General features: G+C 48.1%; 1 protein-coding gene across 1 annotated transcript in view; it reads right to left on the reverse strand.

Annotated features, from left to right (window-relative positions):
* The window catches only part of LOC135829618 (uncharacterized), an 88,957-nt gene that overhangs the window by 52,941 nt on the left and 11,483 nt on the right, over positions 1-24,533 (reverse strand). Inside the window, exons 8-10 of the mRNA XM_065342017.1 lie at positions 13,626-13,964; positions 1,303-1,409; positions 221-409 (exon numbers count right to left, since the gene is read on the reverse strand). Of these exons, the coding sequence (XP_065198089.1) occupies positions 221-409; positions 1,303-1,409; positions 13,626-13,964 (635 nt within the window). The remainder of the gene's footprint in view (positions 1-220; positions 410-1,302; positions 1,410-13,625; positions 13,965-24,533) is intronic.

The following is a 24,533-nucleotide window of genomic DNA, read 5'->3' on the forward strand; positions in this document are numbered from 1 at the left end:
TACGTTTGGGCCTTGTGTAAGTCTGGACTTAGCGAATTAATTCTTCATTGCTATTATGCTGGGCCTCGTTTTCTCTGCACTGTGCTGACGAGACCACAAATGACGAAACAATTCTGTCCGGAGATCGAGTAGATAATATATACATGGAAAGCCAAAAACATGCGGGTTTACTTGGACCTGTAGATTGAATGTACATGAGAGAGATAAAACAAGTACCCACCTCGGAATGTTTGTCTGGTGTTAGGCTAGTGCTCCAGGGTATCTGTGTTGGGGGCCTGTGTATCTTTCTGGGGCTGATGGGCATCTCTACCGAGCTGATGGGCTTCTCTACCGGGCTGATCTGTTCCTTTTCTGCTACAGGCTGCTGCTCTAATGTGGTTTTCTTCAGCTCTGTTGTCAGCCTCTCAATCTGTAAGAAGCCAATCAATTGATATACGACACAAATAGGATTTGCTAGGGTTGAGGATGTCCAAGAAATACAACCTAGGATGTTTTTCGGGTGATTGACTCAAGTTCATTCTCACAACAGAGGCTGAGGGCCTTGGGTGTTGAAGGGTGTACAAATTTTTCAAATTCCCGTTTTCAGAAGAAATAATGCAAATGGTGCTGAGTTCTCCTGGTTTCTGTTTTGACTTCTACGACCTCTACATATTCCAATCCCCTTTTGTCGTTGGTGTGTGCATGCGGTTTGCTTCCGTGTTCTCCGCTGCACGCACGTAATGCCAAGTACGGACTGTTATATGCTTTTCAAACATTCATGTTGTCTTTCTCGCAAGTGCTTCTTCCAGAACTCTTTTCCCTTACCACTTGAGGAACAGTTGCTCTGTGTGTGTGGGGGGGGGGGGGAGGGTGAGAGCAGCGGAAGAGCTCTCTCGTCGGGATAGACTGATAATATTTCGTATAAAATGCCTCACGACAATTTACCCACTGAGAAGACTCCTGATTGTACTCGTCTCAAGCCAACCAGTTTGTTATCGCACGAGTAGATCACGTCCAAGCCTGCGTCCCGCCATGGACTAGCTATTGCCTTGTGACACCGTCCAAATGACTTCATTAAGAACATCCTTTCTTTTCCAACACATCCTGACATCTAGAACTTTGCGTGAAAACTTGACCTATGCTGGCTTCCACTCGTGCCATCGTCCCTTGGACAAACCCAGAAAATCTGATCATGGGTGCTCTATATTACCAGTATCTGTTTGGTACCTGGACACACCTATATTCTTACCAACTTCCGCCTCTTTCCGTAAACTTATGAGGAACCACGCCAAGGTAAAATGAATAGAACAACTCTTAACTCACTCGCTCCGGCGATGTCAAAAATACCGGCCTGTCTTGAGGTGCTGCAAGTTCCTTCTTCCGTCTGTGCGTGAGTGCCACCAGTCTGGCTGTGTTCGAGCTGAGCATTTCTGATAAATAGACAAGCAAAGTGAATATTTTAAACTATAAGGAACTTGGATAGAAGGAAGGACAAAATGTTACGAGTTACGACTAATGGTCCGGCAATGAAACCAGATATTAAACATGGAAATGGTCGATGCTGGAATGATGCACAAGTTGGGCACTACAACAAGTAGTTCCACAAGACGTAAATTCCACCGTATATATTGTGATGACTTGTAAGGTGTGTCAATTGTACTTGTTGGTGCAGGGATGAACATAATTTTAGGAGTTGATCGTCTTATTATCTCTATCTGACTCTATAGTATCTGGTTACTTTGGTAAACCATTAGTCATAACTCGTAAAATGTTTGAAGAAGGGCTGAGGCTTCCTGCAGCTTCATCTGTGAAAAGAATTCGGGTGGACACACCCATTCCCATAGCGCTGCACATCACATCCGAACCAGTTCCGTTATTTTTACAACGTTTCGGCACTTGGCCATCGTCAGGTAATAGCAATGAATACCGTGGAAGCCACACAAGAGCAGTATATACGCAGAGTGTAGCGCCAAAAAATATGCGAATTATGTCACCTAGTGTGCAGAAGGGGGGGGGGGGGACAGAGAGAGAGAGAGAAAAGGCGCAACTAGCACATCACGGAGGAGAAGCAACAGAAGGTAGCGCGCATTGTGCTCTGTGAATGGCGTTACGCAGAGTGTAGCGCCAAAAAATAAAATGATGCGAGTTATGTCACCTCTATACAGAGGGGGGGGGGGGGGGGAGAGAGAAGGTGCAACTGTGCACATCACGGAGAAGAAGAGCGAGCATTCTCTTCAACGTGCAGTGGTTACCGAAGAACGAATAAGTTCCAACGCCAGACTAAATCGGAAGATTTCTGGACTTCGAGAGGCGGATCAATGTGTGGCGGGAACCAACAGCTCACCCCGCGGCCCAACTCCTGTTGCCGCCGTTGGTATTGCGTCACCCAGTGGGCATACGGCCAATGCTGAGCCAGTCCATGAGCGGGCGTTGGTGGTGGACGACTGTGTGTCCGACCAGACAACGCGTCTGCTGGAACATGGACCTAGCTTTGTCCCGTCGACGGGGAGGCTCACCAAGCAAGAACGAACAGATGTTGAGACATCGGTAGAGAGGATGGCGTTCACCCTCCGGTGGCAACAGCCCCAGCCTCAGGGTGTGGACCTCAAAGAGGAGGGCCCACCGCCAGAGATCAGACAGGACAAGAAATTGTGGAAGCTGATGAAGCGTGGCTTTAAGCAGCCCCCACAGATGGACGACAAAGACGAAAGGAACATGGCCAACTTCCGCGACGAGGTGTTACGGGCTTATGACAAACACACACCCTCCAAGCCCAATCTGACGCAGGAGGATCGGGTGGAGCTGAAGCGACTTCGCACAGACCAAGAAACCATCATCAAACCATCGGATAAAAGTAAAAAACTCGTTGCTATGAGACAGGAGCTGTATTTGCAGAAAGCAGAAGACATATTATCGAACATGACCATGTATGAGAAAGTAGATTTGACCATAGAGTCCTACGAGACCAAGACACGAGAAGTAATACTGTCAGAGTGCAAGAACATGGATTCAAAACTCCTAAAGTCAATCCTACCAAGCAGTACGAAGTTCCCCGAGTGGTACGGTCTTCCAAAGAACCATAAGCAGAACTTACCATTGCGACCCGTGGTAGCAGCGTGCGACAGCCCAACGACTGGAGTATCTATTGTATTGGAGCGCATCCTACAGCAGCTCATTCAATTTGTCCCGGCCCACCTGGCTAACACGACGGAAGCTATAACCCAAATCTGTGACGCATGTCCGGGATTGAACGCCCCCGATGGCACCATTGTTATGTCCATGGATGTAGTCGGGCTATATCCGAGCATACCTATTCGGGAGGGCGTTCAGGCAGTGGTGGATATGCTGCAGCAGTATTTCCAGCGGATCGACATGTTTGGGCTGAGTGTGAGCGGGGTACGGAATCTGTTGCTGTTTATTCTCAGCCACAACTATTTCAGATTCGGCCATCAGATCTATCGCCAAGTGGACGGGGTTGCAATGGGTAACAATCTTGCACCCCCATTTGCGATTCTATTTATGCATACGGTTGAGGCCAGGCTTCTGCAGGATTCTCCGTTAGTACCGCTCCTCTAAAAACGCTACATCGACGATATCCTGCTACTATGGACCCATGGCAGAGACAGCTTGATGCGGTTTGTGCAGCATTTCAACTCTGCACACCCAAGTATCAACTTCACATATGAGCTCAGCGAGGTGAGTGGCTCCATAAATTATATGGATATCACAATTATCATCCAGGAAGGCAAGCTGGCATACAAGCTGTACCAGAAGGCATGTGCTAGTGGTCTACTCATTGATTATACTTCGGCAGTTCCCCACCATATCAAATTGGCAGTTGCTTCGTCACAATTCCTAAGAGCTCAGAGGCTCTCATCGAATACCAGAATGCGTGCAGAAAGTGAAGCGAGGGTTCATGAACAATTAAGATTGAACAATTACCCAGAGAGAATCATTGAAGAGGCACGCACTGCCTCCATAAGGCCAAAGCGTCGTCGCCATGCCAACCCATGCTGCGCATTTCTAAAGCTTCCATATAAGTCAGATAAAGTACATCAAGCAGTGAATAAAGCAATCAGAAAGTATAAAATTCCGGTTAGAGTCGTATATGAGCACACTGGTAGCCTGAGGCGCACATTGTGTCGCTCCGCCCTCGTTCCTCCTCTATGTGTCAAGGCTGCAAATCCGCTACAACCGAAAAAGAGAGGTCGCCCAAAGGGGCCGTGTATCTCGTGTATATCCGGGGGACAGGATGTATGTATGCAGAAGAAAGTTGTATATCAGCTGAAGTGCAAAGAATGTCCGGAACAATATGTTGGTGAGACTGGCCGCTTTCTGGAAACTCGCCTGGAAGAACACAATGGTGAGGCAAGACGAAAGGAACTCGACAAGCCATGGGGCCAACATTTTCGTACCACTCACCCTGGATGTAAGCTTAACTATGGGCAAAGTGCATTCTCTGCAGTTGAAGTGATAGGAAGAGAGCCTGATCGAGCCCGTCGCAAACTGCGCGAGGCGATTGAGATTCGTGATGCCAAGCCCCATGTGAACATAAGCACCGGATGGGATTTGTTGTGAATTTTTCTCACCTTCCCCTGCTGCTACTTCAATATCACTGAATAATTATAATATGAGGCGGGTCACTCAAATCCATTCTGTTCCTGATGCCTCGTCGCGTCCCTGGTGGTAACAGTTTGGCATGGAAGTTTAACCTCATAGTGCATTGACACATGGGGCTCCGTGCTCCCCTCCTGTGCTAGAATTAACACCATAATTATTTGGCATGTGCCCTCACTTCGTAGAGCACAACGGCGCGCTCTTCTTCTCCCTGATGTGCACAGTTGCACCTTCTCTCTCCCCCCCCTCCCCCTCTGTATAGAGGTGACATAACTCGCATCATTTTATTTTTTGGCGCTACACTCTGCGTAACGCCATTCACAGAGCACAATGCGCGCTACCTTCTGTTGCTTCTCCTCCGTGATGTGCTAGTTGCGCCTTTTCTCTCTCTCTGTTCCCCCCCCCCCCTCCTGCACACTAGGTGACATAATTCGCATCTTTTTTGGCGCTACACTCTGCGTATATACTGCTCTTGTGTGGCTTCCACGGTATTCATTGCTATTACCTGACGATGGCCAAGTGCCGAAACGTTGTAAAAATAACGGAACTGGTTCGGATGTGATGTGCAGCGCTATGGGAATGGGTGTGTCCACCCGAATTCTTTTCGTAAAATGTTGTTTTCATTTTTATATTGGATAAATTTGGCAAGGCTACTTGGGCCGCAATACAGAATGCAAGGTGACTTGGGAAAGCACTTCACAGCTTGCCGTTTTGACCTGAGCAAAGCCTTTCACTAGGTATGGCATCAGGGACTGATGGCTTAACTCAAACACTATGTTGTCCAGGAAGCAGCACTGCAACGGTACTCGGCGTACTTGATTGGGCGCAGGCAGCGAGTGCGAGTTTAAGACCACTACATCAGCCTTCCTCCCTATCTCGGCAGGAGTGCCTCAGGGGTCAGTCCTGGGACCACTGCTGTTTCTGGTATACACCATCGAGCTGCCTGCCGCTTTCGATAAATGCCAGCACCAGGTGCAGCCAGTTTGCCAACAACACAGCCCTCGTCTGTTCCAGCAGCTCTGCCGCACACCGCAAACTGCAACTGAAGAGCAGTGTGTCAGCCGCCGTTGGATGATTCGAGCGCTGGCATCTTCTAATCAACACTGCTAAAACGGTAATCCTCACCTTCTACAACAGAAATCCCCCCCCCCCCTCACCATCTCCGCAAGCATAGAGCTAAACAATGCACATCTCAGAAATGTCCTGCAACATTGCCACCTCGCCATTGTCTTTCAGCATGACCAAAGATGGACAGCCCACCTTGACTTTGTGCTGAAGAAAGCCGAAAATCATTTAATATTCTCTTTAGGCTCAAATCAACTCTACACACTAAATCACTCTCTCTCTCTCATTCACAAAACACATTTTATGCCTATAATTGAATATGCATGCATTGCTGTCATCCCGTTGTAGATCACAGCCCTTGACCGCCTTGAGCGAATCCAGCGCAAGGCGGCCAGAATTTGCCTCCGCCCCTTCCTCTTCACTCCTCTCAATCATTTTAAGCACTGCTCCATCGGCTCAAATGGCTGACAATGTTATCTCGCCGCAAAGTGAAGCTCACCCTTCTTGCACACTCCATAAAATACCAATATCCCCCACAACACATACGCATGCTTAAAAATACCCGCCCCAGTATAGCCTTCGACACACACGCACTTGGCAACTCCCATCCACCAGAACCGACCGCTGTAAAGACTCCCCACTCTACAAGTCCCCAGAATACTGCAATGCCCTCCCTGCTAGCATTTGTGACAATTCCTCCTGACCTGCTTTCAAACCAGAAAATAATTATGAATTTACTCACTGCTGATTAGCTCAATCTGCTCCTGCAGCGCTCACCCTCTCCCAGACTTGTAAAATTCAAAGTGAAGTAAAGTACTTTCCCACTTCATAACCCCCAGCCCCACGCACAGCATCTCACCTTCTCATAAACTTATCTCTTATTGGTGATGGTGCCATTGTGAGAATAAAGAATTCAGATAACAGACAGCGGTACACTCTAGTTATGGCAGTACCACTGTCTGACACACAGAATACCAAGAGAAAACATCAATGCGTGCAAGCAAAACACGATTGGTGCCCTTTTCAGTACATGCATTACACACATCAAAATCCGTCTATCGGCGCTCAGCTATAAGCACTGCCTGGAACTGTACTCTTGCTGGCCACTTCCAGAATCCAGAATCTTGTATCTCGTTGTCGCCGTTTCTGTGGAGCAATTTTGTTCCGCCTGTTTTTGGTATGTCCAGGCTGACTGGAAACCTGTGAGTTGCCTGTGGCATGACTACGGTCAACATACATGTAGCAGGCCGTTGGAAGCCCTCCAAATGGACGCCAATCACCTTCAGAATGGGCCAATACATTACACTTGTATATACCTATTACAGGGTGCGCCAGAGCTTTCGGCCATTGAAGAAAATGTTGAGTCACCTCCACCCTTACACTGCGCTCTTTAGCCGACTAGACCCTCCTGCACACAACCATCACCATTAGCGAAACAGCTGTCTGAAGGAGTTTATCAATATCGTCTACGGAAGTGTCCTCGCAATGGTGATGGTTGTGTGCAGGAGGGCCTAGTCGGCTAAAGAGCGCAGTGTAATGGTGGAGGTGACTCAACATTGTATATACCTCATTATAATAAAAAATATATGTATCGTTGATGGCAAACAGGACTTTGTGTTTATAATAATAATAATACCACAGCACGCGTAATATTATAATTATGTGGGTATAATTATACGTTTCGCTTCTGTCCTATCACCTATGATCAAATTCCATTATCAAGATAATAATTAACACGGCGCACTGATGACCTGTGACGCCAGATCATGGATTGTCGGCCAGATTTCTCCATGTAGGCTTGTCCAGAGCGATGGCCCTCACATTCCCCAGCTGACTGCTGCGCTTCAAGTCGATGTTCCTCCTCTGTAAGTCGCTTGTGATGCGCGTCGCAATGGATGTCCTTGGACGTCCACGCCCAGCCTTGGCATCTCCTGCAAAATAGCCCGTCAGCGCGATCCATGGCGGCGCATCCCTGTCCAGGGTATATTCTAGGACGAATCTCCAACCGGTTACGGTCCAATGAAGAGTGGGGGGGGGGGGGGGGGGGGGACAGCAATTTAACAGATTTCTTGGTGCTGGTGTGTAGCAAAGATATAAGCAGAGGAAATGGACTATGGATGGATGGTTGCTACAGCTCGATGACGCGGTTCGACCGTACAAACTCGTGACCCTAGTACCAGCCCACGCGGCTTCGCTGGAAGTATCCGTCCAGAAAAAAGCGTTTGACCATTCACAGCTCCATTCACCCACAGAAAAGTACGGGCGGTTGGAACTGATTTGTAACTTTTCAACCGGTCGCCAACAATTTCAACCGGTCGAAAACCGGTTGGGGCGGTTCTAGAAAATTCCCTGACTGTCCATACGGAGAATATGGCCGGTTAGCTGCCATCTTCTCCGGTCCACGATGTCAGATAGTGGTTCCGTCTTGCACCTCTCATACAGCTCAGTATTTGATATCCTGGCTGGGTAGACTATGCCAATGAGCCGTCGGAGCTGCTTCAGGTGGAAAACGTTAAGAGAGCATGTCTGAGAAAACCAGAACATATGTGCAAGTCGATCTCTCAGATTTCGCTCAAATTTTGCAGGTAGGTTTGCTTTGGCATGTAGATCGACATTCCAAAGCCCGCACAAAATCTTTTGAAGGGAACCATGAAATTGGCATACCCCTCAATATTGGCCCAATATTGGCACGATGTATGGGTCTACAAACGAGCCACGGCACAGCGTACAAGAACCAGCTACGAACAAAACTCCATCAAGCCATCATTACCTCACCTTAGAAGAGTTCTTGGGGCAGCACCACATAGCCACGCCAGCATCCCAGAAGACGAGGGAAATCATCCCTTGACGCCACAAATGATCGTCTTGAAAATAGCCAAATTACAAGCGCTGATAAAACAGCGCGCTACGTCGTCAATTAGCAAACACTATACACCGGCAGATAGTAGAACACCTCTTCTAGCACTGAGGACATGTCCCCCATCATCCTTTTGGGGTTTTCTTGAAATAAACAATTTTGAATTTTTCCACTCGACCATTCTGAAATACGTCCAAACTCATACCTGCGCAGGAAAGCTCGCCCCTCCGCGACGTCTAGTCAGCAATTTCTACTCCAACACCACTTCCAACGCTGCAGAACAAAGTGTATTGTTGACTCTGACAAGGAAAAGCAGCGGTGATCACTTGTCACTCCAAACGACAAGCTTCTCCTTGCGCCACCAACATTTTTCGTTGCAACAGTTGATGCAAAAGTGACTGAATTTTTGCGTGTAGTTTTTGGATTTTCCTGCAAGAGGAATGATGAAATCACGTGCCTCGTGACACAAGAATGCCAGGTCTCGTAGATCACGGTACAGCAGTTGTTCCGAGTCACCTTGATCAAGCGCTCCTGCACTTACATGGATCACCCGTTGATCTAGATCGGATCAAGTGCATCTTGATGTCCAGCTCAAGAGCACGCATGTCGTGTTGTAGGCCTTCCAGCTGGGATTTTCCCTCAACATGCAGCACAGAGACGGGCGTGTAGGGTCAAATCACGTTGTTCATGACGTAAGAAATCTGCCATGTGGCCGCGCCACATACTTCATGCAACCAGTGTTGGCCGCGTGCTGGTCAACTCCAAGCGACCTTGACCACGCTCATTCCTTGCTGTTGCAGATCTACGTGGATCATCAGCATGTAAACCAGCCGTAGTTCCAGTTGAACCATGTTCGGGATGAGCGAGGTTAGTGTGAAAAAATGCATCCCTGTTCCTACTGCAAGAGGAAATATCTCAAAAAATTCTTGTCAATGCAATAATGCTAGCGTTATAACGATAGTTTCTGCATGTTCTGAGCAGAGCATGCAAGAAATATAATGCATCTTACCTCCTCCCTCATGGTCCGTTTCGAATAGCGCCACAGGAACGATCGTGATCGTGTGCATTGTGTCGTGTACCAGAAAGCAATATTCTACGTCACGATCCACGTGATTTCTTCATTCCTCTTGCAGTAAAATCCAAAAACTACACGCAAAAATTCAGTCACTTTTGCATCAACTGTTGCAACGAAAAATGTTGGTGGCGCAAGGAGAAGCTTGTCGTTTGGAGTGACAAGTGATCACCGCTACTTTTCCTTGTCAGAGTCAACAATACACTTTGTTCTGCAGCGTTGGGAGTGGTGTTGGAGTAGAAATTGCTGACTAGACGTCGCGGAGGGGTGAGCTTTCCTGCGCAGGTATGAGTTTGGACGTATTTCAGAATGGTCGAGTGGAAAAATTCAAAATTGTTTATTTCAAGAAAACCCCAAAAGGATGATGGGGGACATGTCCTCAGTGCTAGAAGAGGTGTTCTACTATCTGCCGGTGTATAGTGTTTGCTAATTGACGACGTAGCTCGCTGTTTTATCAGCGCTTGTAATTTGGCTATTTTCAAGACGATCATTTGTGGCGTCAAGGGATGATTTCCCTCGTCTTCTGGGATGCTGGCGTGGCTAAGTAGTGCTGCCCCAAGAACTCTTCTAAGGTGAGGTAATGATGGCTTGATGGAGTTTTGTTCGTAGCTTGTTCTTGTACGCTGTGCCGTGGCTCGTTTGTTGACCCATAAATCGGGCCAATATTGGGCCAATATTGAGGGGTATACCAATTTCATGGTTCCCTTCAAAAGATTTTGTGCGGGCTTTGGAATGTCGATCTACACCCCAAAGCAAACCTACCTGCAAAATTTGAGCGAAATCTGAGAGATCGACTTGCACATATGTTCTGGTTTTCTCAGACATGCTCTCTTAAGAGAGCATGTCTGAGAATACCAAAGTATGTGTGCAAGTGGATCTCTCCGATTTCGCTCAAAATTTGCAGGTAGGTTTCCTTTGGGGTGTGGATCGCTCGTGCAAAGCTCTTGAAAAAGTTTCTGAAGGGAACCTTGAAATTTGCATTCCCCTCAAAAATGGCCGAAATATCACATTATTTATGGGTCTAGAAACGAGTCACGCCACAGCGTATACGAACAAGCTATGAACAAAACTCCATCAAGCCAACATTGCCTCACCTTAGAAGAGTTCCTGGAGCAGTACCGCTTAGCCACGCCAGCATCCCAGAAGACGAGGTCCATCACCCCCTGGCGCCACAAATGATCGTCTTGAAAATAGCCAATTTACAAGCGCTGGCAAAACAGCCAGCTACGTCCTCAATTGGCCAGAACTATACACCGGCAGATAGTAGAACACCTCTTCTAGCGCTGAGGACATGTCCCCCATCTTCCTTTTGGGGTTTTCTTGAAATAAACTTTTTTGAATTTTTCCACTCGACCATGCTGAAATACGGCCAAAGTCATACCTGCGCAGGAAAGCTCGCCCCTCCGCGACGTCTCCTCAGCAATTTCTACTCCAACACTACTCCCAAGGCCGCAGAACAAAGTGTAGTGTTGACTCTGACAAGGAAAAGCAGCGGTGATCACTTGTCACTCCAAACGACAAGCTTCTCCTTGCGCCACCAATAAATTTTTGTGCGACTGTTGATGCAAAAGTGACTGAAGGCCTGAGCGCAGTTTTTGAATCTTATTGCAAGATGCACGATGATATCGCGTGCTCTGTGACGTAGGATGACGCTTCCTGCATCACGATACGCGGCCATCGATCACGAATGTGCCTGGAACGCTACTCGGAACAGACCATGATGGCAGAGGTAAGATGAGCTTCATTTCCTGCTTGAACTGCTGAGAACCCCCACAAACTGTCCTAGGAGTGTTGCAATGGCAGCAAGCCGTTGAAATATGCCCCTCGTACAGCATGGAGAGTTATTCGTCTTTCACACTTACCTCCTGCAATTCCGAATATAGTCCAACAGTAAAGTCCCTTGTTTTCATGTCGATGCTCGACAAAACTTCAAAAGCGGCTAGCTCGGTCCCTTTGTGTTGACTGGCACGCGAGTAGCACTGGCTGCACGCACTTGTTGCGTGAACTGCATGAGAGATTTCTTACGTCATAAAGAATGTGATTTCATCATCATTTCACTGGTCTTCGACCTACATGGTCAGGGAAAGTCCCGGTTCGTAGGCCTACAACACGGTCAGCGTGTTCTTGAGCGCAGTAACAACACAAGTGTGATCACTTCCAGACCAACGGGCGTTCAAGGCGAGTAACAAGCGCACTTGACAAAGGTGACTCTGAAATCTCGTGAGCCGTGATCCACGCGACTTGGCATTCTTGCGTTACAAGGCACGTGATTTCACCGTGCATCTTGCAATAAAATTCAAAAACTGCGCTCAGGCCTTCAGTCACTTTTGCATCAACAGTCGCACAAAAATTTATTGGTGGCGCAAGGAGAAGCTTGTCGTTTGGAGTGACAAGTGATCACCGCTGCTTTTCCTTGTCAGAGTCAACACTACACTTTGTTCTGCGGCCTTGGGAGTAGTGTTGGAGTAGAAATTGCTGAGGAGACGTCGCGGAGGGGCGAGCTTTCCTGCGCAGGTATGACTTTGGCCGTATTTCAGCATGGTCGAGTGGAAAAATTCAAAAAAGTTTATTTCAAGAAAACCCCAAAAGGATGATGGGGGACATGTCCTCAGCGCTAGAAGAGGTGTTCTACTATCTGCCGGTGTATAGTTCTGGCCAATTGAGGACGTAGCTGGCTGTTTTGCCAGCGCTTGTAAATTGGCTATTTTCAAGACGATCATTTGTGGCGTCAGGGGGTGATGGACCTCGTCTTCTGGGATGCTGGCGTGGCTAAGCGGTACTGCTCCAGGAACTCTTCTAAGGTGAGGCAATGTTGGCTTGATGGAGTTTTGTTCATAGCTTGTTCGTATACGCTGTGGCGTGACTCGTTTCTAGACCCATAAATAATGTGATATTTCGGCCATTTTTGAGGGGTATGCAAATTTCAAGGTTCCCTTCAGAAACTTTTTCAAGGGCTTTGCACGAGCGATCCACACCCCAAAGGGAACCTACCTGCAAATTTTGAGCGAAATCGGAGAGATCCACTTGCACACATACTTTGGTATTCTCAGACATGCTCTCTTAAGCGATTCTGTTTGTGCTGCCGTGAGCCCCCATGCGCCGCAGTTATACAAAAGAACGGGCAGAACCAGGGCATTATACAGGCGGATGCGCCTCTGCTCACTGACCTTCCCACGCCTCAGCCAGAGGCTATACATCCTGCCGTATGCACGCGAAGCGAGATCTTTCCTCCGCTCCAGGTCCTCACTGTCGCCAATGAGGGACCCTAGCTGCCTGCTGGACCGCCAGGAGTCTGAAGTTGATATCAGATGCAAGAATTGTGTTTATAGCTGTTGGTAAAATAGCCTGTTATCAATTCGGACCACAATGAGCTGTACACATCGAAGGGCAGATCTCACACCCTCTCCCTGGTCACCTTTGGCTGCCCAACAGATGTTAGGTACTCAATCCCTGATGGGTTTCCTGGGGATGGGAGTGATCTTCAATCAAACTGGAAATCGAACCCGTAAGCGCATGTTTGGAAGGTCATTTCTCCAACCACTTTGCGAAGCAGGCACAGCTGCACAGTGTCCTATTTTCATCACCTGTTTACCTTCTCGCAATTTCAAATTTGGACTTCACAGCAGTCCAAATTTGAAATTGCAATTTGTATTTGCTCGCAGTGGACATAGTTTGATGCGCTCCCCATGATATCAGGCGAATGGCCGAGGGCCCTCTTGATTGGTGTGAGTTGCCCGCATGATGCAAGCCAGATGTGGATTGATCGAAGAAGGATAGATTTACCATCACTGTGGATAAGAGTCATACTGTGGCTCAGTTGGTTAGAGCATTGCTCGCGAATAGCAAGGTCCCTGGTTCGAGTCCCGGTGGTGTGACTGATGATTTTTTCTTTCTTTCATATCTGGCTTGCAAGTGTTGAGTTTCGGAGAGAAAAGAGCAGTACGTGGCATGTGGCCTCTAATTTCCTAAAATGTTTACCTTCTCATTTCCAGTAATCCATTCTTATACTACTCGCAATGATTATTATGAACTTACTGTTAGCAATGGAAGCGCTGATTGCTGTCAGGAAATTCTGGTCTTTCCTGTGTGACCCCATTATGGCTGCCAGCACCGACTGGAAATCCATACTACGGTCATTCAGCTGATCATATTCCTGCTGGGAAAGGTGGCGTTCAGCAGCATCAGCTGTGTCAGCGCGCCTCGAAAACTCCATCTCATTTACCTCGCTCTCATATCCATACTTATCCTTGTCATAGCCCTGAGGTAGATCCTCAACATCATCATCCTCATCCTCGTCATCGTCATAGTCCTCTGACAGCTCTCCATCATCATCTAGCAACTCGTCTAAGGCCATATTGGAGCTGCTAGAGTTGCCTAAGGGTACAACAGCAGGAAGACAGACTTCATTTCAAGAACAAAGACAGAACTACTTTGAAGTATGCCAAACCTGGTTTGGACCAGTTTTCGACTCAAACACTATCAAATTCTTGTTTTTCTGAGTTTAAATTGAGCAGTAGACTACCAGGAGTGCTCAGAAAGCATTAGGGCTTGAAAGTGTTATGTCACAACCAGTCCAGAGCCATGACAACTCAGACTTTTGGATCCACTAGGATCCTTTTTTGTATGGATCTATACACATTTGGGTGGCTCTCCTACACAGCACAGTGATACATCCATTCTAAGTGACTGCACTGGGCTTTCCCGGACAGGGACCCACTCCTGGTACAGAAAATGTCACACCTATGGGCAGTCGAGGGAATCCCGTGTTCAGGGAACATTCAGGTTTTTACACGAAAACTTAAGGCGTTGATATGCAGACTGACAAGTACGCACGGTGAAATCACACCGTGCGCCCGTGTGAGCCCGCGGCCGGAAAAAATGAAAGATGAGTGCGCCTGAAGGGCTTCTGCTCTCGTTGAAAAAGATATGGCACAATTTCGATTAGCCTTGAAATATCAGTCCCTCTTTTGGTAACTTGGCGGAGGTAACTCCAAAACTGCGGAGGTTGTACAGTGTTTAAGCCTTTACTAAAAAGGGTTTCAGGAGGTTTTGCCCGGAGGAAATTTGATATCTGCCATGTCGTTCGAGGGAGAGAAGTGATGAGAAAAAACCCGTTTTAATTTTCAACATTATGTCATCATGGCCAAGATATCGAGGAAGAAGAGAAAGTCTGGAGGTTCTCAATGCCAGTTTACATGCAAGGATCCATTCCACGATGAGTGAGAATCGCTGCTGCATAGCTCGAAGGATGCTCGGGTCGACAAATGTATCCTGACAGTGTTATCAGGGCTTTCTGGATGAGACGTGTCCGCAATTTGTAGGAGTTGCGGACGACTGGTTGACTCGAAGGATTTATTCACCAACCACCCTTTGTACGAGCATTCGAGGGGCGCTAGCTGTGGGGATTCTGTAGATGCCAGCAATGATGTTCCTCTCCCAGAGGTAAGCTCCTGCGAATCCACCGATGATATAGATGCTTCTTTTCCCCATGTCTCCAGCCAGTCCCATCTAAAAACCTCCTCAGCCTCAAACGAAGTAGATAATGTTGATAATTTATACAAAAGAAAAAGGACCAAGGAACCACAAGTTACGCTATAAATGAGCGTTAGCATGCTAACGCGAGTTAGCAGCCAGCCCAGCGAGCTGGCCCAACCTGCACGCATGCGCGAGTCACTTGGGCACGCGCCCTTCAAAATCCTGTACAATGTCTCTTGCATGTCATTGCTGTTTGGACTTTCGAGCGTGCAACTTGCGGAACATGTGGTCCCAAACAATTTCCTTTCGTTTATACTTTCAAGCTTGCATTCTCGTATCCCTACGTTTCAAATTCAGACTTCAATGACGACTGTTGGTGCCTGAAACAATGTCGTCGTCTACAGTGGAACGTCGACTGTGGACTTTTAGCTTGCGCCGTCATCAGGTTCCTGATATGAAGTACCTCCACACGATCTCAGCAACCCTTGTTTGTGCATTGAAACAATGTCGTCGTCACCAACCGGCGTCCAGCCTCTCCGGATCTTCTCGCTCTACCTGGCTCCGCTGCCCGCTAACACCACCAGTTACTAAACAACAGTTACTAAACAATCAGCTCAAACGAAAGAATTGCACGACACTGACCAACGGTGGTGTTTGTGGACAGTATAGCGTAACTGGTAGTTCCTTGGTCCTTTTTCTTTTGTATAAATTTATCCTTGGCTCTCCATCTGAGTCCACTGTTGATAATGTTCATAATACTGATTCCTTGCAGCGTTTAGAGAGAGAGAGAGAGAGTGTGTGTGTGTGTTGGTGGCCAAAATGTGCATCGGCTGCAATGTACAAGATGCATTCCCACAAGGATTACAAAATTGAATTACTTGAAAAGGAAATAATTAATCTGAAAAAGGAAAGTGTAGGCTCACTATTAGCACTTCTGAGCACCTCGGAAGATCTGCCCCAAATGTTGCACACAGATGGAGCGCAGGCTGCATTTGTGTCCTAATGCAACGTGCAGGGTAAATGTTAGGCAGGCATTGCAAGATGACCAAGGCAAATCAGTGGTTTCGACCCAGCACCCCAAAGTCACCAAGCCAGGCACACGAAAGTCAGTCACCGAATTTGTGTATGTACCGGATGTGGACAGCAGTACCAGTGTTTCGTTGACCAGAGTGTCCTCAAAGACCAGTGGTGAAGATGTACCCCTTGTGTCCCTGGCAGATGTTGGATTTTGTTTACCCCTACTCCCACGAAGCTGTTTGCATTGTGTTGTGCAATGTTGTGAAGCGTGCAAGGGTAAAACAATGATTAGGTGACGAGGGGTGATGGAATGGCCCACTGTTGTGTGTAACAGCTTGCCATATTGACTGTGATGGAGGAGCCAAGCACAATGCAGCCGAATTGGCTAACCATGAAGCAGGAATATCGCATGTCGACTCAATGTCAAAGGCTGATCTGAAGAGTGCATGTAGTGCAAGAGGCTTGGGGGTAACAGGGAACACGAGTACATTACGTGAGACGCTGAGAACGTTTTCAGATGATCTGGTTGAGAAGGGTGAATTGACGCCCCGACAAACATTCCTGATGGGGAGTTTGATTGGGTGCTCCAGTACTGCCCATTTCACATGGCTTGCACTGGGAGATGAACATCATTCAGTGCACTGTCAAGTATCTGTGGCTATTTGCCTACATAGGAGTTCACTATTAGCCAGGGATATACTATGTCTTCTTCCAGGCAATTGGATTGAGTCTTCAAAGCCAAAAACCATCACCGCACATATGATGAGCTGAGCCGTTTCACAGATAGCTGCTGTAAAGCCACATTTTGTTTTTTCTATGTTTCTCCTCACCGCCCGCGTAGGTTTTCAGAAAATTCGGAAGAAAAAAACGTTCATGCTTGTACCGTAAAATCCCGCCAGAGCGCCCCGTCTCTCCCATCCGCCCCTCCCTGACTTCTTGTCAGGAAAGTGATTGATTGTATCCTCGTATGACTCTGTCACCGTCTGTGATGCCGTACTGTACTGCAGACGCGTGCTCAACCCCGTTGGAAATGTTTGCAACAGTGCCAATCCTCTTGACCAGGGATCGCACAACCCTGAAATTTGATGGGTCTGTACGACTCCTGGCTCTTGACCTTTGGTCGATGCACGAACAGTTTTCGTAGGTGAGTACTTTTTCATGTAGTACTCAATGCGGCAAGTAGGACTCGCCCATCCGCCCCTCCCCACCTGAAGCGTCGAGGAGGTAGGGGCGCTCTGGCAGGATCTTACGGTACATGTACATGTATGAACGCTGCACATGCTGCAGCAGCTAGATGCGTCCATCAAAATCGTGAACGTTTGCACCACAGCTAGCAGCAAAGGAGCACTCCCTATCCGTTCTCTGCGATGAAGGCTGCCGTAACGAAACTTTCAGTCGTTCACTGCCTGAGCCTCGCGGGTCCCAGGAATACCGTAAATCGGACGAGTTCCGTGGAAACTGGCGTCTGTGGAACGATGTTGTGGTCAGAAAAACCAAGCAATGGACACATGGCAAGGAAAAGATGAGCAGCGTGGAGACAAGAGTTTGATAAGCGGATACAAGAACGTTGAAGTAACAAAACGAAAATGACGAGTGGGAACGCGTTTGTTGATGCGATAGCAGATAAATGTATGTTCTCTTCGCCATCTCGCAATGAAACTTTATACTCTCAATGTCGCAGTTTGGCTGATATTCGTGGGCTGATGTGATAATGTAGTGCAATCATGTACTATGGGATCACATGATTATACAATGTACAATGTAGTACTGTATAGTATACATGGCAGTGTCTTGTAATAATCACACATACAAAATGTACACAGTCTTGAGTAGAAATTGTTCTAGCTTTTTCTTGGCTTTTGTTTTTTTTCGCCCACCCGCACACCTTTTGTTAAAATTTGCCGACGAGAAACATAGAAAAAACAAAGTATGGCCTAATACGAACTTCTGCGGCCGCATGTACTCGCCCAGGATCTGGCAGCAACCCACCCCATTCAGCAGAGGGCTGCTCCGTTTGGCGCAAGCAGTTCACCGACAATCACACGTATTCCTGGCTGCTGGAGCTGTGCACTCAGTACTGTTTTCCGCTGTTCATGTTTCGGCGGGGAGCAAGGCACAAATTAATCTGACGGCCCCAAGTGGTCCTGCTATCTGCTTGCACACCTTTTTTCATTTGAGACACTCAGTCCTTGCTTCCATACCTCACTCGTTATCTGGTTCACATCTGGCTGCGGCTAACTACCCTTCAATTGATGTGTTGTCGCTATTGCTGTCTATGTCTCTGTGCGTGCCAATATATAAGGAGCAAGAAGTTGTATAACATTGCCTTAGTTGATCATTTTATGGAGGTGCATTTTCATGTGGTGCATACCAGTGCTCCTATTCAAAATAGTTCAGTGTGATGTTTGTTGGCTACTAGCATTGTTCTGTTGTCCAGAAAGTGTCAATTAATATTATTTCAATATTATTTCAATGTTGACATTCTGAGGTGAATTGATACCAGACTATTGTGTTTTAACCCTTTAAGTGCCGCCCCATACTTGAATGCGTCGTAAACGACGCATTCAAATGCAAAACTTCAACAGATCGTAACTCAGTCCAATCTCGCTCAAATCCAGTGATCGAAATATCCAGCGCGAAGAGAAAACGCTCACCTGTCAGGAGAAACAATCCGCGAAGCGCTGCGAGCAACGGTTCTCGAGAAAAATCACTCGTAAGTTGAGCCGCGATCGCGGCAATTTCAAAAGCGCGCAGTGCGACTTTAGTATTGAGAATTTTGAGACTTTTCGTCACGCTGGTTTACTCGGATTTGCACGGGTTTCACTGTTGATATTGTCAAGAGTACACAGCGAAAAAATTGGAACTCCACGATCGAGTAAAATGAAATATCTGGAGCGGGACGCAATTGGACGCATTTGGGGCATTTTTCGTACTGTCGCTGCGATCTAGCGCTGGATAGACGGTGTGCTGGCTATCATGATCGACCTCATTCTCTTCCTCTCGCGGAGACCTTTCCAGGAAGCCCTAGATTGTGAGGATTGAGTGAGTAGAACTGAAGCTATGATCCAAGGAACACGAAAAAATGCAGAATTTTGAAATTTTCCTGTGGCTCTTAAAGGGTTAACACAACAAGTATCCAACAGGTGATGTTTGAAGGACCAGCATAGTCCAATTTTATTTTTTATTTCTTCAGTCGGGCTCGTGGTGGGATCTGGGGTGGCCATCGAGGTGGGATAAGAACTGCTTTTTGCAGAGCTGTTGCTGTTGTGACACTTGTCCAGCTGGTGCAGGGCAAAATCTCGTCCCCAGGGTGCGAGCTGCACGTGTGTCGAACTCCAGAAGGAGAGATCACCACGACCAAGACCTTGGCTCCACTTCCAACATGCAACTCTGCGGCCTACAGAACACAAAGGAAGCGAAGTCTTCATGACCAATTACGCAAATTCAGAATTATTCTCCTGCTGTCACTTGAAATGAGGCCAGTTACTTCGTTTTGTAGACTTTTCTTCTCCGGAGCCATCGGATATTGAACACTGCGAAGAAGCTTGAAAAATCACCACTGATCACTCGAGAAACAAGCAGGGATCTATTTTCTGTAATTTGTTTGGATAGCAGTCACTGGCACACAGTTTTACAATTGACTAGCAACTTCCAGCATTGATTAGCAGTTTTCCTTCATCGAAAGTTTACATGTACATGTATATCTGTACAATAGCAGGATTTTGTACAGAAGAGGACAATAGCTGCAGTTGCTATTTGCTTTTCCAAACGAACGGTTGACCTGAATATTTTACGTTAGGGTTTTTGCTTGGGCTCGTTACATGTCCAGTGTCCATCCGACTTCGCATTCTTCACAACACAATGTCCTTCAACAGGGCAGTTCCACTGATTCCTTCCACAAAGAAAGCTCAGGAAAGCGCTCAAACGATCGTGACACATCGTTCAAAGCGCACAGAACTTTCGCTTTTCTCCTTTTCTTCATCGAAACAAATCGACACTCCTGGCGCGTCCAGTTCTTTTTCCCGCTTCTGGACAGTGATCAGATTCACTGACATGTTGGCTACATGAGACTAAGAACCATCTACTTCAACTGTGTCTTGTCGAACAGAAACAAACTGAATTGAGCTTGACAGTGAAAGAAGAAAGGAGAACTTCTGGGAAAGTCACCGCCGTGTACAAAACTCCAAAAGACTGCAGACTGCAGTCTTGTACGACCGGTCGACCAGTGCTATAGCAGTGGCTAGTGCAGTGTCCAAAATCAAACAGAGCGCGATCCGCGACCCGAGCGCGGCCTGAGCAGAACAGGCCAGTTGGTTGGAGTAGTAAAATACTACTCCCTAGTCAGCAGTGTGTACAACAGTCGCATGCAAACTGAACACAAACAGTACAGAATGGTCTTTGTACATACCGGTATACATGGCCAGTGCATCACTGTTTTGGGCGATAAAAACGAAAAGCGAATCGCAGCCAGTGAATTCTGATTCGCAAACTGCGATGCGAACCCGGATAAATCGATCCCTGACAAGACAAGGCTTTCGACTTTTTTTAATTTGGCGCACGGACTGTAGAGGCACTCAGAAAATATTCACCAAAACAGCGTTGTCATCTTTTTTCTGGTGCGGTCTGCGGAGGTAAAAAGGGCCGAGGCTGGGAAGGCGCTACGCGGGACTACGGATCACCATGATCACCTTGGCGACTAGACAATGTCAAGTGCAGCAGAAGTATTCCCTAAACAAGGAATTCCCAGGACTGATTATGCAACATGAGGGGCCCAGTCATCACATCCTATACTTCGCCATGAGCAGAGTGGATACAAAAGTGGGTAATTTAGGTTAGATTTTGACTTCTGACGACTTCTGAAATCAACGCTTTCAAGCACGATTGAGATTGGCACAAGCACAGAGAGAGGAATGGCAGCTGAAAGCACAGAGAGAGGAATGGCAGCTGAAAGCACAGAGAGAGGAATGGCAGCTGAAAGTACAGAGAGAGGAATGGCAGCTGAAAGCACAGGGAGAGGAATGGCAGCTGAAAGCACAGAGAGAGGAATGGCAGCTGAAAGCACAGAGAGAGGAATGGCAGCTGAAAGCACAGAGAGAGGAATGGCAGCTGAAAGCACAGAGAGAGGAATGGCAGCTGAAAGCACAGAGAGAGGAATGGCAGCTGAAAGCACAGAGAGAGGAATGGCAGCTGAAAGCACAGAGAGAGGAATGGCAGCTGAAAGCACAGAGAGAGGAATGGCAGCTGAAAGCACAGAGAGAGGAATGGCAGCTGAAAGCACAGAGAGAGGAATGGCAGCTGAAAGCACAGAGAGAGGAATGGCAGCTGAAAGCACAGAGAGAGGAATGGCAGCTGAAAGAACAGAGAGAGGAATGGCAGCTGAAAGAACAGAGAGAGGAATGGCAGCTGAAAGCACAGAGAGAGGAATGGCAGCTGAAAGAACAGAGAGAGGAATGGCAGCTGAAAGAACAGAGAGAGGAATGGCAGCTGAAAGAACAGTTTCTTTGACTAGCGCAGGTGTTTTAAAACTCAGGTATACACTAGGACACACACTCACACACACACATGTACGCAGAGGCAAGCAAGCAAGAACGCATGCACGCACGCACACACACGGTTGGACATACACACATACCCACATGCATGCATACATGCACACATACACTTAAACATGCACCCACACGTGCATACACGTGTGCACAAACGTACACACACACACAAACGCACACACACACACACACACACACAAACTCAGACACACACACACACTACTACTATGTACAACTGCCACAAAATGGCCACGTCGCTCCCAGAAGCGGGAGACAACAGCGAGAAAAAAGAAACAAGGAGAATAATTGAGGTGAAAGGGGACCGTTCTACACATAGCTAGTGTTTCTGTCTTCGGTGGCGGGTGAGGTCCTGCGGGCGGGAGAATCGTTCGTTACATATGCTGCATTGAATGGGCAGATTAGTCCTCTGGTCCTTTCGCAGTCGTTTGCCTCGAGTACAATTATGGCGGTTAAAACCAGCCTGACTCTTCATGCAGCGATCACAGATCGAGCAATGGTGCTGGCAGCAGTCCAAATTCAGGCTGCATCTCGTTGAAACAGCTGGTATTTCGTCCGATGTCTGACGCTCCACACAACGATGAACTGCAAAACCGCCAGCGCTTTGAAACCAGCGGTCACAAACTCCACAGTGACGGGCCCCAGGCTGCTGGGCAACAGGTAAGGACCGTACAGCTGAGCACTTGTGACGGTGAATCCCACGAGCAGTGAATGATCGGTTGCAAACCTTGCAGGTGACTTTGTTGTTGTTACACTCCACGAGATCATCCGGAGTCTTTGCAATTGCCTCGCGCCATGCTGGGCGATCCTGAGCCAAAGTGAGCCAATTCACTATGCCACCGAAACGAAGATCACGTGCGACGAGGTCTTTCCATCGCAGTCGTGGCCCACAGGCTGGGCGTGGATCTGAGAAGAAGCTAAACAGTATCAGCTTCGGAAGCCGGTTATCTGGCATTCTGGCGACATGCCCAAGCCACTGCAGACGGCGGTGTCTGACGGTATCAGATGGCAGTGCCATATCACCCCAGCGTCTTCGCAGCTCCTGGTTGTTGACATGCTGCAGCTGTTGATCGAGCCGGGATACACCCAGAATGAACCTGAGGGAGCGGTGGTGGAAGTTGTTGATGGCAACCATGTCTCTCTTCAGCGGAGTCCAGCACTCACAGGCATAGAGCAATGTGGACAGAACGCAAACATCGTAAAGATGGCGCTTGGTGGCGATGGAAAGGTTTCGGTCAAGAAAGACACGGCGCATAAGGTCGAAAGCTGCCGCTGCCTTACCGAGTCTTCTGGCCACATCTGCAGATGAGCGGGTGTCAGCAGTTATCACAGAGCCAAGATACACAAAGGATTTGACACTTTCGATCTCCTCCGGACCAACAAAGAGCGGAAGGCGGTCAGCACATGATAAATTTGCACCAACGGCCATGAACTTGGTCTTCGCTGTACTCAGAGTCAAGCCGAAGGAAGAAGCAACGTTGCTGAACAGCTCCAAAGCCAGTTGAGCTGACTCACGGGATGGTGCAAGTAGTGCTGCATCATCTGCAAACTCCAGGTCGTTGACCGATGTCGTGCCAGTTTGACGGGTTCGCTTGGGAAATAGATTGCCACTTCCATGGATTGAAGATATCAGGGACACACCATTAACACCAGCTGCTGCTATAGCTGAACGCCATGCTTCCAGCACAAGACCAAAGTACAGATTAAACAACAGTGGGGCCATAACGCACCCTTGCCGCAAACCATTCTCAACCGAGATGTTCCCAGACACATCACCATCAACCCGAACAGCAGCCTGCATGCCTGAATGGAAGCCGTCAATCAGCTGGATGAGTGACCCAGGCACACCATACACCTCAAGGGCCAGCAACAGTGCAGCGCGCGGTACCGAGTCGTACGCCTTGCGGAGATCGATGAAAACGAGAAAGGCCTTACAGCGGTGCTCGAATGCCTTCTCGACTACCTGTCGCACGCAAAAGATGGCATCTGTGCAGGATCGCCCGCGCCGAAAACCACATTGGCTTTCAGGGAGATGTGCCTCAGCAAGAGGTTGCAGCCGGTCCTGAATAACACGTGCGAGAAGCTTCCCGACGACGTCCAATAAGGCTATTCCCCTCCAGTTGTCACACTTGCTCAAGTCACCTTTTTTTGGAATAGGGACGAGCACAGCATCTTTCCACTCCTGAGGCACAGATGACGCTGACCAGCATGTGGAGAAGAGTGCATCCAGGTGTGGCCGAAGAACAGTAAAGCCGTGCTTCAACAGCTCCGCAACGATGAGAGACGAACCAGCCGACTTGCCGTTGGCCAGATGATGGAGAGCGCACTCAATATCCACAGCCGTTGGAGGGCATGCCAGGCTGTCGTCAACTTCCCGGCAGGACAACTGCTGGAAGACAGAGACATCGAACACACTAATGACATTGAGAACACGGGTGAAATGTTGCTGCCAGCAAACACGCTCTTCCTCCGCTGACACACACAGGGTTCCATCAGATTTGCGAATGGAATGAGAGGCCACAGGTTTCATACCATTGTAGCAGCGCTGGATGTCCCGGATGGCTGACCAGACGCGCTCCCCACTGAACTTGCCAGACTGTGCCATATCCGCCTTTCTCTGCAACCAGACACGCTTTGCCGTTCGAACTGCAGTACGCGCTGCACTACGGGCCTTGCGGAAAGCTGAAAGGTCAGCGGGATCAGCAGACTGAAGCCACTGGGCATAGGCACGGTTTCGATGTTGCAGCTTGGGTTCAAGGATTGTTGCGCTGTCTGCAAACCAGTCAGGCTGACGTCGAGATTTCCGTGCAGGGATGGAAGCTTCGGCAGCATCTACAATCGCCGACTTGATAGGCTGCCAGGTGTCTTCATGGGTGACGTGACACGA

The sequence above is a fragment of the Sycon ciliatum genome, chromosome 13 (genome assembly GCF_964019385.1).
Source record: "Sycon ciliatum chromosome 13, ocSycCili1.1, whole genome shotgun sequence".
In the NCBI taxonomy this organism is placed as follows: domain Eukaryota; kingdom Metazoa; phylum Porifera; class Calcarea; order Leucosolenida; family Sycettidae; genus Sycon; species Sycon ciliatum.